Source organism: Thermobia domestica, chromosome 13 (assembly GCF_964235325.1).
Source record: "Thermobia domestica chromosome 13, izTheDome1.hap1.1, whole genome shotgun sequence".
NCBI classification, from domain to species: domain Eukaryota; kingdom Metazoa; phylum Arthropoda; class Insecta; order Zygentoma; family Lepismatidae; genus Thermobia; species Thermobia domestica.
The window spans coordinates 8973938-8991996 of NC_137466.1; the positions used below are offsets into that span (position 1 = coordinate 8973938).

Consider the following 18059-nt stretch of genomic DNA (forward strand, 5'->3'; position numbering starts at 1 on the left):
GTGATAGTGTTTAAATCCCTCCACACAGAATTCGGGAGGTTGGTCTTTGAACCACTGTTGTACGGTGGCCTTTATTTCATCATATGTGAAATGTCATCTCATCAAAACCTGTCACCTTAGTGGCTTCTTCAGCAGACCGAATTGTGAAGGTCCCAACGTGACAGGCCAATGATGTAGGAAGGATGACTCAACATTTTTCACTTGAATCGTTGGAACAAGTCCTGTACTACTGGTTCTATATGAAACTTATATGAAAGAATTTGAAACATTCTTTGATCTTCTGAGGTTAAGTAATGATGATTTTTGTTTTCTTGAAGAATACAAGTGTAACAATAATCATTAAATACTGTTATAAACTCAATACAATATAAATTTCATGCAGAAATCTTTCTACTACAGTGATACCTTTGAATAACGGGCATTGATCGGACGTAACTATTTGTCTGTAAATGAAAGTTGACAGTTACAGACAAGACATGTTCCAATTGTTGGGGGAGTAAAGCAGAAATTTGTTTTGTAAACAAATAGAAGTATCATTGAAGAGATGTGTTTATGTGGAGTTGCAGGGAAAGATACAAGTACCAAGGGAAACACAAGTAGTGACTTTTTCAGGGAAGAAAAGAAATTTCGTGTAGAATTCTTGGTCTTATAATTGGTTCTCCACCATAGAAAGTGTTGAAGGAGTAACGCCAGGAAGCAATTTAGTTTGGATAGATGTACAGGAAAATGAAGAATGTTATGTGTAGTGGTTCGCCAATTTATTGAGATTGAATTTGAAAGATGTTTTGTAGAAAAGAGAATTTCTGTTTACTTAGCGTGACCACGTTTTATTTTTAAATTGAAGGAAGCATTTTTTGTGCTGAATATATATAAACTGAGAACAAAGAGCTTACTAAAGCATTATGAGAAAATAACACTGCTGAGGCTCCTGTTCTATTATAATACAAACAGTTTTATAAAATCTGTCCGTATTATGGAGGTGTCCGTTATTGTGAGGTTTCACTGTATTAGATTCTACAAAACGACTTGTCGTTAAGAATTAGCAAAAGCTTACTATTGAATTTTGAGTAACTACAATTACTACATAGATTATATACACATATGTACATCATCCTTTGGTCTAATGGATGTAATCTTGAGAGGAAGTGGAATATTCTGAGGTAAAAAGATCGGTAGTTTAAATTTATTTTATAAACATAATACTTAACCCTTCTGCAAAATGACAACCTAAAGGATTGAAAAACATGAATTAAAAGTCGCCGAGTTGAGAGTCCGTCAAATTACCCGAAATCATAACTGCAGACAAGTAATACAGAAAATTCGAGACACAGACGTCAAAGAGAAATATCGAAGACTTACAAATACATAATACAGATAAGGACATTAAAGCGAATTGATAAAACGAAAGATATATTATGTTTAGAAATGCTTATCTTTTTACCTCAATTCCTCTTTAGAGGAAGCACTCTCGCTCATCGTCGCACCAAGGAATGCAGCAGCAGCAGGGGCAAAAATAAAACTTGAAGCAGCGGCCACACTGAGATTCATGGCGGAGATGGAGTAAGTTGGGAGGAAGATCCCTGGTTCCATACTGTCTTTCCCACCTTCTTCTTCTTTCCTCTCGTTGATCTAAAATGAACAAAAATATAAAAATAATGAGGATTTGAATTATTATATTTTATACAATTTAAATAGCATTATTTCTAATTTCAGTTTTTGTACTTGGGTTCATCTGAGAACTATTAGTACTCATGGGGACTAATGATATTTAGAGGGAGGTTATATGTTGAATACAGTATTATATAATGTAGTCTAAAATACAGTAGGCTTTTCGCGTACGAAATGGGCCTAGTGTCTCAAGTCTCTGGGTATATAAGTCGCAGCGTGTCCGGCCTAAGGTCATTTCACAGTTGAAGCTAGTAGATGTATAAGTGATGGGATTCTTACAAATAGACGTAAGGGGATACTTTCAAATATCTAGGATCAATATTAATAGACGGAAACCATATTCACGAAGAAATTAAATGTAGACTAAAACCAGGGAATTCGTACTTATTCAGCTCAAAATCTCTTGTCGTAGCGAATTCTGTCGAGGAATTTGAAGCTTAAAATATATAAAACGATAATCATGCCTGTTGTGCTGTATGGTCGCTTACTCTGAGGGAAGAACATATATTGAAAATATTTGAGGACAAGATCCTGAGACGAATATTCGGACCGAAGAGGAACGTGAAAGCGGAATGACGGAAACTTCATAACGAGGAACTACATAATTTATGCGCTTTACCAAACATTGTTAGGGTCATCAAATCTAAGAGGGTCAGGTGGACAGGTCATGTAGCCAGGCTGGAAGAAAGTAGGAACGCTTTCAAAGACTTGACTGGAAGATCAATCGGGAAACAACCATTAGGAAGACCTAGGCGCAGATAAGAGGGCAATATTAAAATGGATCTCGCAGAAATAGGAATACAAAACAGAAGCTGGATCTAGTTGGCTTGTGAACGCGGCATTGACCCTCCGGGTTCCATAGGCCATCAAGTTAGTTAGACGTAAGGTATTGCGCCGTGGAGATAAGTGAACTTCCCGCAAAACTGCGCTACATTTTCCAATTTTATTTCAGTAAAGGTGTAAATATTGCACAGACCTGTTAAGAAATTTGTGCTGTTTACGGGCAAGATAAGATAACAGTCACTTTCTTTGTGGAAATTTTTATATCCAAGATGCTCCTCACAGTAGGCATCCAATCACACAAAAAATAGGTGATATTCGGGCAAAAGTCGAGTAAGACCGACATATAAATAGTCATGGCTTCGCTAATGACCTAAACGTTCATAATCAAACTACCGTGTTCACTTGCGTAATAGTAGCATTTTTTTTTTTTTTTTTTTTTTTTTTTTTTTTTTTTTTTAAATGCGAAAATCCAACTGCGACTATTAAACGAGGAAAACTGCCATTTACTTATCGCTATGATCAAGACAATTTCGAATTTTGATACATACAACATTGTGTCAACAAAAAAATGGAGGGTGGAAGAAGTAGGTTGCTTGATCTCTATTGACAGATGGGTCACGATGTTACGTGTCAGTAAACACGAAAAGTTCTTTTGCAATTTCGAAGGAAGTCACGTTCACCAAGAGAAAACTTAAATGATTAAAATATATTTATATAATTTGAAATAAATGAATATAGACAACTAGACTTGTTTACCACAAAAAGTTGCAATCTACTGGACTAGGTATGAATTAGTTGCATTTCAGTTCAATGGATAACATCAGTAATCAGTGCTATAAGATGGTTTCACCGTGTAACCAAGTAAACATTTGTATACTGGTACATAAAAGATTAACTCATAAAGATTAATGATCATAACTCTTATGGTGATAACACTAATTTGTACAGATTAAAATATGAAAATAACTTACACCAATTGTCGCACGGGTCCACTTCATAGCCCAAACAAGCCGAAAACGGGGCGACAACGCATCTAGCTGCACAACTGATTACACAGAGAAGTCTACTTCGCCAAGATATGGGATATGGATACGGCGGCTCCTGAACTGGGTGTTCCCTCAGATTATCATCATCGACTTCTCGCGGTGACCTCTCGGTCACCTCTTGTCGCTGTTTTCTCGGTCTTGGTTCCTGTTGCCGTTCGTGCTATAATAAAACAATAGAAATTTAATGAGAATAGAGAAGCATTATTTATTATTCTTGAAATTTCATATAGAAAACTATATATAATGATAATTCTAAGCTACTTGCGTTTCGGAAAAAAAAAATCAGTATCAGTGATGTCATTCAGCTAGTTCGCACTGATTCGCCCGAACTGGTTGTTAAAATCACCTCTCCACCTAATAGAGGAGCACTTATGAAAAAGAAAAAATTAGTATTGTTCTTGAGAATCTAATATATTTATTTTCCTTTCCTTTCCAGCTTTCAAAGAGATGATTAACACCACATTAAATAATTTTCAAGTGTTTGTAGATAGTCAAGGTTTTCCTAAAGCAGAAATTCATCAAATCATCAAGGAGGCAAGAAAAATAATTAAAGTTATTGCTGAGAGTCAAGGCATTCAGTTTAATAAACAACGTAACTACAGATAAAAGAAACTACCTCCTTGCTGAAACTCGTATCTCACCTCTGAGAATAACTTCTTGTAGGAAAGCCTTTAGAAGAATGGGATGCAACGCACTGGTAAAAACGTGGTTACACCAAGGGTATTATACACGTGCCGATTGTTGGGTTAAAAAGAAAGCAACATCCGAGTATTCTAAACATCGACTTTAATTCTAGGCTTATCTCAACATCGGCGAGTTTTGCAAACTAAATATTAAAATAAGCTTTTGCATGACTTCAATCTAATACTGTTATTAGTATCATTGGAATCAATCAATCAATAAATAAATAATAAATCAGTTTACCTCCTTGATCTCCTCCACGAAAACTTCTTTGACCATCGTCTCACGATCCATCTGCGAGGTCTCAGGAGGAGAGGTGGGATGACTTCGTTCCTCAGTTGGTGGTGGAGTGGTCCGTTTTCGTGTTGCTTCCTCCTACGAAATATAAATCAAGTTATTTTAGTTCCAGTCCAAATCTGTTTCATCAATGACTCATCTTACTTGTAACAATACCCCTGTACTTTTATTTCCTACGTAATATCTCTAGTTGCATATAAACAGCATTAACAGCTAGGAATTCAGCAGTATATGCGTAAACAGTGCTGTGTCAACAATAAGTACAATCTCCTACTTCAAGTGAATTTTGCCACATGTGTAGTATTATTTCTTCCAGCATATTAAAAACAGTCATTTATTATTGGTAAAGAACGACACATTTCTTAGCGCCACAAAAGTTAGTATCTTCCTTTTTTTCGATTTTCCCAAAAACTAAGCATAAGAATTTAGCTTAAAGCATATTATTTCGTTCATTTCCAAGGGATCTATCGATTTATGTATGTCTTATCCATCGGCGCAAATCTGTCTTCAACATTGGAGGGGGGGGGGGGGCGGGTAATACCGTTCCTTTTTTTAAGCGATGTTCAAAATAGTTATGAAGTAGAAAAATAATGCTGTGGAGGATCAAGGGAGCACAAGTGTCTTCAACATTGGGAGGCGGGCAATTTGAGGCTTATTCTGGAAGGGTGGGGTGGGGGGAGACAGAGACTCATATTACGGTAGATGAATCTGATTTCCGAGGTGAACCTGTTGTATATTATACAGCAAGGAACATCAATTTAATCTCTCTTTCCTTTGTAGCAGTCGGACACAAATAATATCATATTTCTTCTCCTCACCCCCAAAAATACACATTTCAAATCGGATTATTGGGGGGACATTCCCTCCAACTCCAAGATTGAGGGGATTTGCGCCAATGCCTTATTTTTGGACAATATATTAGTTAAATAAAAATAAAAAATTTAAGAGTTCATGATAATTTCGGGCTATATCTCATTAAGAATCTATGTCTTAATGAAAAGCTTAATGAAAGGTTACTTTAACGTTTTACCTCAATAAGCTCTCGTACAGGATAAATTATTTAAGTTTATAAATTAATTATTTTTTCCCTCCATTTTCTCAAAAACTACGCATGACCTTTTACAGTCGCACATATAATTTTGTTCTATCGATTGGTGTATTTCTCATCTGTGAACATTTTTTTTTTTTTTTTTTTTTTCCATTAAACGCTAAGAGTATTCTAGAATTGGGTTAAGGTACAATTGATTAGTGGATTTCGCTTTATTTCTGTAATAGAAGATCGAACTATAAGTATGGATGACAATTTCACTTCTTCCTTTTCAGAGGTAGCAGCGAAGGAAAAAAAACTGAGTTAAACTATATCCTAACCAACTATTAAATTAAACTCCGGAATGCGTCTAAATACCAGTTGTCAATACCGAAATTTTCAATGGGAACCTCCATTTTCTTCAGAAGCTTATTTATTTACATAAACACACATTGCTCTTTTCAATCACATTTTATGGTTTCCATCACATAATTAAAAGAAATATATATTTCAGATATGGTTAAGCTTACATCTAACATTACATAGCTTGTAGCAAATATGGTAATTCATAATACATAAATGTTTCTGTTTCAATTAATTATTGGGGTTTCATCTGTATTGTGATTTTTTTTGTTTTTACCTGTGGAGTTATGCTTGCTGGTAATATGGTGAAAAATAAAAATAAAACCAATTAGTTCAGTAAATAGTTTGTATTAACTAATAAAGCTCAGCTGATAACATCATTTTCCCTGATAGCTTGAAATAATATATATGATTTGCTTCAAACTTTTCAATCTGCAAAGAATATTTGGGTCCTGGTTCTCTTGATGCAATGATCCATTATACGCTGAAGAAGATGGCGGCTTGTATTGAATTTTTCGGCATTAACGAATAGTTAGAACTGTGAGCGTCAGTTTAGTTTCTTCAGAAGTTATATCTTAATATCTTCACACTCACAATTTATACCTTTTGTCAGAATTTTTACACTTAGCGTTAGTACAAATAGAAAAAAAAAAATAAATTTATAAATTTCATAAATATAAATAAATAAAAAATAAAATAAATAAGAAACTACTGATTATAAATTAATTTCTATTTTATTGTCTTACCGTTCCGCTTTGTCTCCGCCGGAAGATTAAGCTTCTTATCCTTTGGAATCTAGATAAACTAAGATAAAAAAGAAATTAGAATTCGTGTGAACATAAATTCAATTTAGTGCACTAACAAATAATAAAATAAATTAATTTATTGTAAATAATTTCAATTAAGTTTTTGAGTCTTATTAAGTCCATTAATATAATTCTCGGGTCTCTAACAAGCTGGGCATGAGAAATACTACGGTCGCTAAAAGTGCATAACCCACAACCATTTTCAGAAATAATATATATGAATAAATAAGACTTTGAAGTATTACCTGGAACGGGGAGGCGGTCGAACAACTGGGCCATACACACGCCTCCTCTCTTCATCCTTAGGCCTCCTCTCTTCATCACTGGCTTCTTCCTCTCTGTGGCTGCCATTAGAGTGTGATCCTTCCTCTTCTTCCACTTGCACTTCAACCTCAGCTTCACCTAGTTGAACCTCTACTTCTGGAAGTGCAATTGCTGGGGTTCCCCACCTCTGGAACTGGAGGATTCGCCACAAGCAATACACACTTCTGAAGAAGTTAGTCATAGGAGAGTCTTCTCGAGGAATGCCACTGAGATCGTAATCGGGCAAGTCCACGATTTGCCATGGCATTCCAATTCGAATCCTCTCAGAACTTATTAGGTAAGATAAGGACACTCCAAGGACCGAAGTCTCTGGAGTGGTCATTATCAACAAAATCTTGAGACCGCTGACACGCTGGGCCTCAGACATGTTGATAATGGCAAAGATGGTGTATGATGAATAGCCATACAACATTCTCAGCCATGGTACAGACACTGGCTGCGAATGCAATGACATGACTGAGGTCGAAGTGTCAAGTATAGAACAGAAGCTCTCATCACTACTGTTGTCATATGAGTGCTAAATCAAAGAAAGAAAAACAGAGGTAAGTCACATAAAATGGACAACCATCAACAATACATTACTTTAAACACATTAGCAATTCTTGAGAAACCTAGTTGGAGCGCAATTATGAGAAATCGCCTCAGCCCATGAGCTGTTACCAGCCTGATAGCTTGAGCATGGTTTGGGCATCGGCTTCCGATGTGATTTTTTCGGAGGTTAGAACCTCGTAATTCAAGTGACTCCCCAAATGTCTGACGATACTATATCAAAACCGAAAAACATGTACTTCCAACATAGATAGTAAATTTTAATTTTTCCGTAATATCTTGCTCAGGAGGGGGGTTAAACCTCGAACTTTTTCCTTCATATATATATATATATATATAGTGTTTCAATAAACAACACTTACAACGTTTGGGAGGTGATTCCCGAGACAAAAGAAAATTCATATGGACCTATGGAGAAAAGTCTTAGTTTTACAGCTAAAGCTGCCCAAAAGTATGGAAAAGCTATATTGCAACACTCGTTATTTCGAACACGAGAGACCGTGGAGTGGTGGTTCATACCAGTGTAAAGGAAGTTATGCATATGCATCCAAAATACATTATTCTAGTAATGTACAATGTGTGTGCAAGGGATTCCCTCATAACATAAATCCCAGACATGCTACCACCAGAATTTTTAGATATACTGTGACTTAAAAGGTGAGTCTACGTAGGGAAAAGGTAAGCTTTGACAACAGTAAATACGGAATGCGTAAGCGGGACATCTGACGTATTAGGGAACGCCAGCTCCGTGGTTACTCGTGTTGAGAAATAACGTACGCTGAGATGTGATATGCCACAGTATATTTCACGTTTTTTAATACGTAAAAGCGTCAAATGATATACTGTATCACTTTATGAACGTTGATGGTGTTGTTTTGCGCACCCTATATACAGGCTATTTCAAAACAACACCGACAGTGTTTGGGAGGTGATTCCTGACACCAAAATAAGACAAAAAGTATATATCAAGCTGGTTGCACAAGTGCTTCCTTTCGCAGTTATAAGCTGCCGAAAACGTGAAAAAAAAAAAAAAAAAAAAAAAAAACTTCAAAGCTCTATCGGGTCAAGACTTCATTTAGAAACTAGTATGTGCTCTACCCAAATATCCAAGTTTCAGAATCGTGCGGTACTTCTGCAACAATTTTTATAGAGGTAGTTGGTGAGCACTTCAAATTATATGCCGGTAGCTAAACTCCCTCTATAAAAATAGTTGCGTGAGTACCTTTGGATTCTGAAACATGTATTTTTGAATAGCGCACATATTAGTTCCTAGGTGAAGTCTTGATCTTACTACGGTAGGACCAATAGTTTTAGAGCTATGGATCTTTAAAGTTCATTCTTTTCACGTTTTCGGCAGCTTATAACTCCAAAAGGGAGCATTTGTTCATCCAGATTAGTCTATATTTTTGTCTTATTTTGGTGTCAGGAATCACCTCCTAAGCGTTGTCGGTGTTGTTTTGAAACATCCTGTATATAGAAATCACGCTAGTCCTGAAAGTATATGAAATAAAGTCCTTGAAGCCCCCTTCTCCCCGTTGATTTTATACAGCGTATACCACTGGAAAAATATATTTAACAACTATACAGAATATAATAAATAAAATGTTTGAATAAGAAATAATATTCATATTAAATACAGTGAACCCTTGCGTCCTGAATTTAATCCGTTTCGTAAGCTGTTTAAGAGCTAAAATTATTTTTGCCATTTAAATTAATGTAAATATACACAATTGATCTGTTCTGGCCACAGAAATGTGTTTTTGTTTTTATCTTTTTAAGCGTTTTTTTTTTTTTTTTTTTTGTGATGAAGGATATAAATGAAAATATTCTTAATTATCCTAAATTAGATATAATGAAGACTAAAATAAAACAAAAAAATGCAAAGAAATTTTTGGACACAACACCCTGACAAATAATGTGTATGACAAATGCTTGAAAGCACTACTGATAGCATGGATACAAATGTGTGTTCATAGCCCGAAATATCATTCGTGAACCGATATGTGGACGAATAGAGGGAGTCGTGAACTGTGGTCCACTGTATTAAATAAACGAAATATTATTAAACAAACAAGTTTCGTGTGAAACTACGGTAGACTTCCAAATTATACAAATTTAATACTTAAACTTGAAGTAGTACCTCTATAACTACTGGTTCCAACAGAGGAATAAGATCAAAGATAAGACCTGTTCCTCCATCCATATTAAAAAGCCATTATTTGCTATCTCTTGCTGTTTTTGTTCTATGGAGAGTCGTATTAAAACCGGAAGTACTTGTAAATTTCAACCACTTGTGGTTTTGGTAGAGTGTTGTAGGTTGGACGGTATGTTCTCTTAAGACGATGATCGATTACAGAAAACCTCTTATTGCTGTTCATTACCATTTTTGTTGTATGGCAACCAACGTTGAAACAGGAAATGGTTAATTTGAACCTCTTCCGGTTTGAACAAAGAGTTAAGGGAGGAGTGTTTGCGAAAAATTGCTTCTTGATATCTCTTACCGTTTTTGTTCTGATATCTTTCGACAGACGGACGGAAAGAACTGTTGTATAAGACTCCGACATTTATGCACAGCATAGTATGGAAGTCTGATAATTCGTTCATATAAAGCTACATTTATTTTCGTAAATGTTAAGATAAAAATTACAAGGTACTAAAGTAGTAGAAACTGATGCAGACATACCTCAGAAACAGTAATCCAGCTACCGGTACTACTACTAGAGTACCGTCTGTCTCCAGTGATCCCTTCCTCCAGTGAGTCTTCTGTCAAATCCGGGTTATTGTTTTCTATCGTCATATCCAGGTAATCAATTGAGTGGAAACTCTCCGTTGAACTATCCTCCTAAAATAATAATAATAACGTAGAAAATTAATAATAATGTAAATATATATATATATATATATATATATTTAAAATTCTACAGCGTTAAGTCTACTCAAAGTGTATACTCATTTTTTTAAAGTTAATCTGTATTTATTTAAGATTTAAGTACGAGGTATCCCTATAAACTTTAACAAATACAGCTGCCTCCCTTTAAAATATTACCATAGTATAACAACACTGGAAACACCTTTGTCTAAGCTTCCTGTTAGTTTGATGCAGTCTGTATCTGGATATGCCTGTGACAAATGTATGTAGTGTGAAGTCATCGTACGAAACACGTGTAACGAAATAGAGCAATATTCTAACATTATGCTTTGTTACAAATTGGATAAATATTTTATTGAAACGTTGCAGATGTAGATACAAAAGTGTTGTGGATGATACTAGGTCACAACTCCATTGAACGTCAAGAAATGAGGTAAATATGGAGAAATATCGTTGAAATTTGATAAACATATAATTCCACAGCAATTGTCAACCATGTTCGAGATAAACAAAGAAAAGTTTTGGTTAATTTTAAGGAAGGACCTGAAAATGAGGAAGATGTGTGTTTGTTTTGCAAATGTCTCTGATTTTTTAACAGAACAGTAAGAAAAAAAAAAGCCAATAAGAAAGAATAATATGAGGATTCGGTGGCTACTGCAGTACAGGACAACACCTTTCTGAAGTACATTGTGGTGGGCGATCAAACCTGACGTTCAAAACTTTTGTACAACGACATCACACTATGTGCATTTGTCGAACGTTTACTCAAATACAAATTGCACAAAACTGGTTTAAACAGGCACTAATAAAAAATCTTAGACAAAAGTATTTCCAGTGTTATTTTACTTTGTTTTAGGTTCAATTGAGTTGATTTTGAGTTTAACGATCCTTCCAGCAGCGAGGTTATATGAGACGAGACCTACTGATTAACGTGGAATCCGAACCACATGAGCTCCCGGCGGGAATCGAACTTGGGCCTCCCTTGCTTAAGTTCGAGTACCTTTATAGGCGCATCTCGTAATATTAAACCTTAGCCGTACCAATCACTTACATCCCTAATAAAGTAGTTGGATATTTTAAAAATGCGAGTAACTAACTTAAAACCTGTGACAATGAAACTTATCATATAATTACCTCTGTATAAACATCTATAAATTTTATTTTATTTGTGGGGCCGCGGTGGCTCAGTGGTAGAGCGTTCATTTCTGGTGCTTGGGATCCCGGGTTTGATCCCAACTCCCGTGTGGATGAGTTTCATTGGGGTTCTCCCATTTCCTCCCACTTTCTTCATTACACCATTTTTATTCATTTCTCATCATCACCTTCTCCTTTAGCCTAGCCGGCATATCGTGAGACGTAAAACTCAAATATTTCATTTCATTTTTTTATTTTATTAATATTTTTACAATTATAAATAAATAAATAAATAAAAATATATATTAATTAATCTTTAAGGTAACGTAGAAGAAAGAAATACAAGTGGCAACATTGAAGAAATTTAACAAGTTTGTTTTAAGAGAAAGTGCCTATGTTCAAATATATAAGAGAAAGAATTCATCTATTTTTCTGCTATACTCGTACACGAATTTTTAAATATTTTGAATAGTAATTAAATATTCTAGAGCTCACTGATAGAACGCTCACCTCTGGTGAGACGATCACAGACTGTGTGAATTTATGATAGACAGCATCGTGTCCGTAGAGTTTCATAATGTTCTTCCGCATTTTCATTCCACCAGTTTTCTCATATTCATTCAGTTTCACTAATGATCCGTTTCCTTTAGCCTAAAGGGCATAATCATGGGACGTAAATTTAGTTTAATTTTCTATAATAATAATAATAATAATAATAATAATAATAATAATAATAATAATAATAATAATAATAATAATCCATTCTAAATTGAATAAGCAAAGACATGTATTTTTTAATAATTGGTTCATATGAAAGAAATCATTTCTAAATATTAAACAAAATTTCATTTATTTTCGTATCAAAATTTACAAGCTACCAAGGCAATAGAAACGTTGTGATAGGCAACAAAATCTCACAGAAAGAGTATCCAAATTAATGGAGTCATGAATTAAGTTACGTGTATATGTATAATACGGATATCAGGGAAATTTTAGGTCTTCAGATTAAGAATCGATTTACGCAGACAAGTTGAGTTGAGTTGATTTTGAGTTTAACGTTTCTTTCAGCAGCGAGGTTATATGAGACGGGACCTACTGATTAACGTGGAATCCGAACCACATGAGCTCCCGCCGGGAACCGAACAAGGGTCTCCCACGCCAAAGGTGCGTACGCTAACCGCTTAGCCACGAAGGACCTCAAGCAGACAAATTGAATAGTATGTATCATTTATTAAAAATAATAAAAAATGTATTACGAAAATCTATTTGACGATTCTAATTGATGTTTTAATTCTTAATATGGTATTAATTTATTTTAAGAACATCACAATAGTTAAGTTTATATATGTTTAACTATTGTAATAATCGCCACACAAACACACACACACACACACACAAAAAAAAAAATGACCAGATAAAGCAATTCTAAAGAAAGTTAAAATATCGCTTTCTACATTTCACCTTATTACTGTCATTAAATCACATATATTTATCTTTTATGATGAGAAACATGAGGTTATTATCCAGATAAAAAGACTAATTTCTAATGCAACAATATTATACAATGTTGAACAATTCAAGTATACTGACCTCGTGTTCACTGGTTCTGCGACAACTTACAGTAGCAAGCTGGAGATCCAGAACACAGGAACTGATATCAATCCTCGCTCTTCTTATAGTTTCCATCAGATATTCCTCTTCTGTGGCCAATCTCTGCTCCAAGTCCATTCCACGGTTGACGAACTCGTCGATCTGAAAAAAGAAATAAATACACAATGTAAAGCTTTTTGTTTATAAAGTATATAATATGGAGTGTCCACAAAGTTCTCTACCATTACAATGAAACATAGCTCGTAAACTATACGAGATAGAGACATGCGGTTTTCTGCAATATGTTCTATAAAAGTAACCAAGAAAGTTCTGTCGCTTTTCGTGCAGGTCTGTGTTCCATGGCCCTCACAACATGAGTTGAATGTCAATGGAGATAAGGCAAAGGTCAGTTATTGGTGTGGGTATATCCAACATACTACCTGGTTGTGGCAGTTCACTTACATCGTGAACTTGCGTGAGAACAGAGTGAACATGGAACCTCCACAGTGCGTCATAAGGGCTTGTATGCTGTACGAGTTCAAATTAGGGTCAAACGTCGCTGCAGCGGAGCGGAAGATATGTCAGGCCTTTAGTGAGGGTGTCGTGACTACGCGGACAGTGCAGCGGTGGTTTAACAAGTTTAAGGACGGTGGCGAAACACTCGAAGACACACCACGGGCCGGAACACCAACACGTGTACAATATGAAGATCTTTAGACAGCAATTGAGGCGAACAGTGGTCAGACATGTGAGGAACTGGGACCACAAATCAGTGTGAGTGGAGAAACCATTCGGCAGCTCCTCCTTCAACTTGGAAGGCACTGCAAGTTGGGTCGATGGGTCCCATATGATTTGACTCCTTGCCAGACAGCAACACGAGCAGACACTTGTTTCTTTACTGTCAAGTCTGAGGAAGGAAAAATTTCTGTGCAGGGTGTTGACATGTGATGAAAAGTGGGTCCTATACAAAGCTCCACGGCGCCGTCATTATTGGTTAGCATCCTATGAACCGGTTCCAAAACAGCCGAAATCAGCACTGCACCAGAAGGTCTTCTTGTGTGTTTAGTGGACTGCTCGCGGCATCGTGCACCGGTAACTGCTACTAGCTGGTCAGAGATCAATGTAACTGAGTACTGTCAGCAGTTGAGCCGTGTTCAAGAAAAACTCAAAACTCTGGAGCCAGCACTTCTGAATCGCAAAGGGATCCTCTTGTTACAGGACAACGCTAAGCCTCACGTGGCTAGGATGACCCGGGACACCATTCTGCGCCTTGGATGGGAAATACTATTGTATCCACCATATTCCTCGAACATTGCACCGTCCGATTATCACCTGTTCCATTCCTTGGACAATCCCTCAGAGAATGCCAGTTCAAATCCCTAGTAGAGGTGCAAAATGCACTTGGTATCTTCTTCGCTTCACGATCCACCAAATTCTACAGCGATGGATCCATGGCCTTCCAGATAGTTAGCAGAAAGTCGTCGATGCTGATGGGGATTATTTTTGATCTTGCAGGTACATTTTAGGTGACATATCGGTTTGAAGGTGGTGAGTGAAAAAGCGACAGAACTTCCTTGGTTACCTTTATACATCTCTACAAAGTTTTATTGCCAATTACACTACTTCTACACGTGCCAATCTATTTGCCTTCAGGATATCGAGACGATATTCAAGCTCTATCCATATATGCTGCAACATAGCAGCATCAACAAGTCAGTTAAGTTTTCGCAACAATCTGTGTACGAAGTGCGGCAAGATCTGGAACAGGGGTTTCGTAGGCACTAACCTTGACCACCACAATCCGTCTCTCAGGGAAACGTCATTTCAAAAAGTTCCTAACATCTCGAGACCAATGAGGAGGTACTCCATCGTGTTGGAAGGTTATGTTTGGCCTTCAGTTCCATCATCTGAGAGAGTAGGTGCTCATGCAACATGTCATAGTAAGCTGCCCATGTAACCGTGTTCTCAGCAAAGAAAAAATGGACCGATTACTCTACGATACATAAGAGCACACCAAACTTTAAATTTTGTGCTAACATGAACATGTTCGCGAATGACATACTAATGTTCAGAGCCTCATATCTGAACGACCAGAGCTGACATGTAACTCGAAAATTGAAAACATGGGCAAACGGCACGTAATATTGGTATACATCTCGTATTGTAAAATTTTTATTATACTGTATGTACTCTTTTAGGGGAAGACAGATGTATGATTTACCTCTATAAATGAATGATTTAATTATTGTCAGAGGAACGGGAGAAATGATTGCCAGAGTTCAGAAAGAGGTCCCATGAAACCACAATCAGTCAATAGATGACGTCACAAACATGCTTGGACTCTCTCAAGGATTAGTTGACGCTATCTATATATATAATCGGTATACGCGATACGGAATTACACGTGAAAATACACACGGTACTAACACTATCAGCCGTGAAGGAGTTGACCAGTCCAACTCCAAAGAGTCATTAGATCATGAAAAGATTTATATGAAGTCTGTGAGAAAGTATATTCTTTAAAAGTAAAAAAGAATAATCAAAATCAGTACATCTGTGCTGAAGTTATGCGTGAGCATGCTCACAGTGAAGTCGATTAATTACGATATTAACACTATCCATTGAGGAGTTTCATGGTTTAGCTCCGATGATTATCATCAAATCCTAATAAAAATTTATATAAAATAACCATGAGAACATACTTTTTTAGCCAAAAAGTAAATCAATAAAATAGGTGCATCTATGTCGAATTCATACGCGATCGTACACACAATTATAGTACGAAAACTCAGCCATTCAAAAGTTTCATGACCTAGTTCCGAAGAATATGATTAGATCCTCATGAAATTTATGTGGAACACCCGGGAAAGAATACTCTTTCAAACAAACAAACAAAAACATTAAAGTCAGTGCATATGTGTCGATGAATTATGCTTGATTATGCGCACAACACATATATATGTATAAACAGGTCGAATGAGAACATCATTTTGTTTTGAAGCGGCTATAAGGGTATGAGTTGAGTTGATTTTGAATTTAACGTCCCTTCCAGCAGCGAGGCTATACGAGACGCGAACTACTGATTAACGTGGAATCCGAACCACGTGAGCTCCCACTGGGGATCGAACCCGGGTCTCCCACGCCAAACATTAAGACATTCAAGATGCTATAGCTCAACTGATTTCAGAGTTAACCACAAATCATGACAACCTACCTTTTCAATAATTTGTCCCACATTAAAGAACTTCTCAATAATTTTCCTGATTTTCTCTAACAAAAATCAAATTCCCTGATATTCCCTGATTTTTTGGGTCAGTGGGAACCCTGTTATATATAGAAAGATTACTTCCATTACCTCTGTAGTGCGGGCATCCAACATCATTTTTTTAAAGTTACGAAATATTGCTTAATTTGTCAGGCTTTGTTAAATTTATCAAAGACGTAATCCCTTGCTACACCATCCCTAGGAAGTGCTAGTAGTGTGTTACGCCACAGTAATTTTTTTTCAAGTTGTAAAACATATGTGTAGATATATTTGTAGATGAAAGTTTTTAATTTTTTTTCTGATACTATTCTGTAAATAAGCTGACGAAAATTAATTATACTGTGAATCAGCTAAGTCATTAAATGGATTCTAACCTGGCCTTCGGCATTTCTTCTGCCTTCGTCTGGTCCTTGTACGGCATCCTGGAGTCTTCTCCCTTCCGCTAACAATGTGCGGGTAGACTCCTCTATCTGTCTACGAACAGACGCAAGAATTCTTATACACTCATACATTCTCCTATCTGTAAAGAAAGGTGATAACACGTTAGGAAAATTTTGTTCATTTTCGAACAACTTAGGAACGCAAATTAGATTTATATCTTGCGCGAGTAAAAGTCATGCAATCCAATGGATCATGTTAATTAAAAAAAAAAAAAAAAAACTATCGGAATCTTATTTGCGCTCCTATGCTAAGTCTTATTTCTAGAGAAGTCTACCAGTATCTACAACATCCGTTAGTGACCTTTTTGATTTTGCGTTATACCATTTGTTATAACAGCTACTTTTTGTACAATACAACTGCTTGACTGATGACTCAAATGTTAATTTCATGTTGGTTTCATGATTCACCTTAAAGGTACAGCAATATACTTTAGCGTGTCAGAAAATATCTGCTATTTGATTGTCCTTTCCGTTTTAAGAAATATTTATAAATAATTTAGTTCTGTTTTGAGATTATATACATTGTTTATTATTATTATTATTATTATTATTATTATTATTATTATTATTATTATTATTATTATTATTATTATTATTATTATTATTATTACTATTTTAATATAAAATAGAGGTATACTATTCCAGAAATAAATGTAAATAAATAAATAAAGATAACTTGTCTTTTTCCTTCTCTTTTAGAAATAATAGATTAAAATGTTACAGTGAAGTAACTGAAATGATGAACAATAATCTTACTTCATTTACAATTTAAACTTTAATGGATACTAGCAAATTGAAGGGCATATTAACAGTAGCTGAATTGTTAACAGTTTCTGTAGGATAACTTTTTATTTATTTAGCAGCTGTTATTAGTTGATAATCGATAACGTTTTATTGATTTAGTAACTGTTATTATAAGTAGGTCAGTAACGGAATGTTTACTATATCTACTTTCTTCATTATTTTGGTTTGTTGGGCTACATCCATAATCAACTATTTACTACTCACAATCTACGTTCGTATCTAATGGATGTATGCCCTCTAGAACCTGCATTATCTACAATACCATGAACTACTTTACTTGTCAATTTAGTTTAATGCAGGCTTTGCAACGTTATCTACTTCACTCACAATGTACAACAAATTCAAGTCAAGAAACAATGTTAGAAAATTGTCTACATTAGTTGATTGTTCCGAAGCTATATTTTCCATTTTAG

General features: G+C 35.6%; 1 protein-coding gene across 1 annotated transcript; it reads right to left on the reverse strand.

Moving 5' to 3' along the window:
- Positions 1 to 354: 354 nt before the first annotated feature.
- On the reverse strand, positions 355 to 17353 carry LOC145668011 (uncharacterized). Its single transcript, XM_081735465.1, has 8 exons — positions 16777 to 17353; positions 13138 to 13299; positions 10228 to 10386; positions 6917 to 7512; positions 6612 to 6669; positions 4422 to 4553; positions 3423 to 3657; positions 355 to 1629 (listed from the first exon to the last, which is right to left on the reverse strand). The coding sequence occupies exons 1-8, from the start codon at positions 16912 to 16914 to the stop codon at positions 1454 to 1456; spliced, it is 1656 nt and encodes a 551-aa protein (XP_081591591.1). The 5' UTR covers positions 16915 to 17353; the 3' UTR covers positions 355 to 1453.
- Between the last annotated feature and the right edge of the window lie 706 nt (positions 17354 to 18059).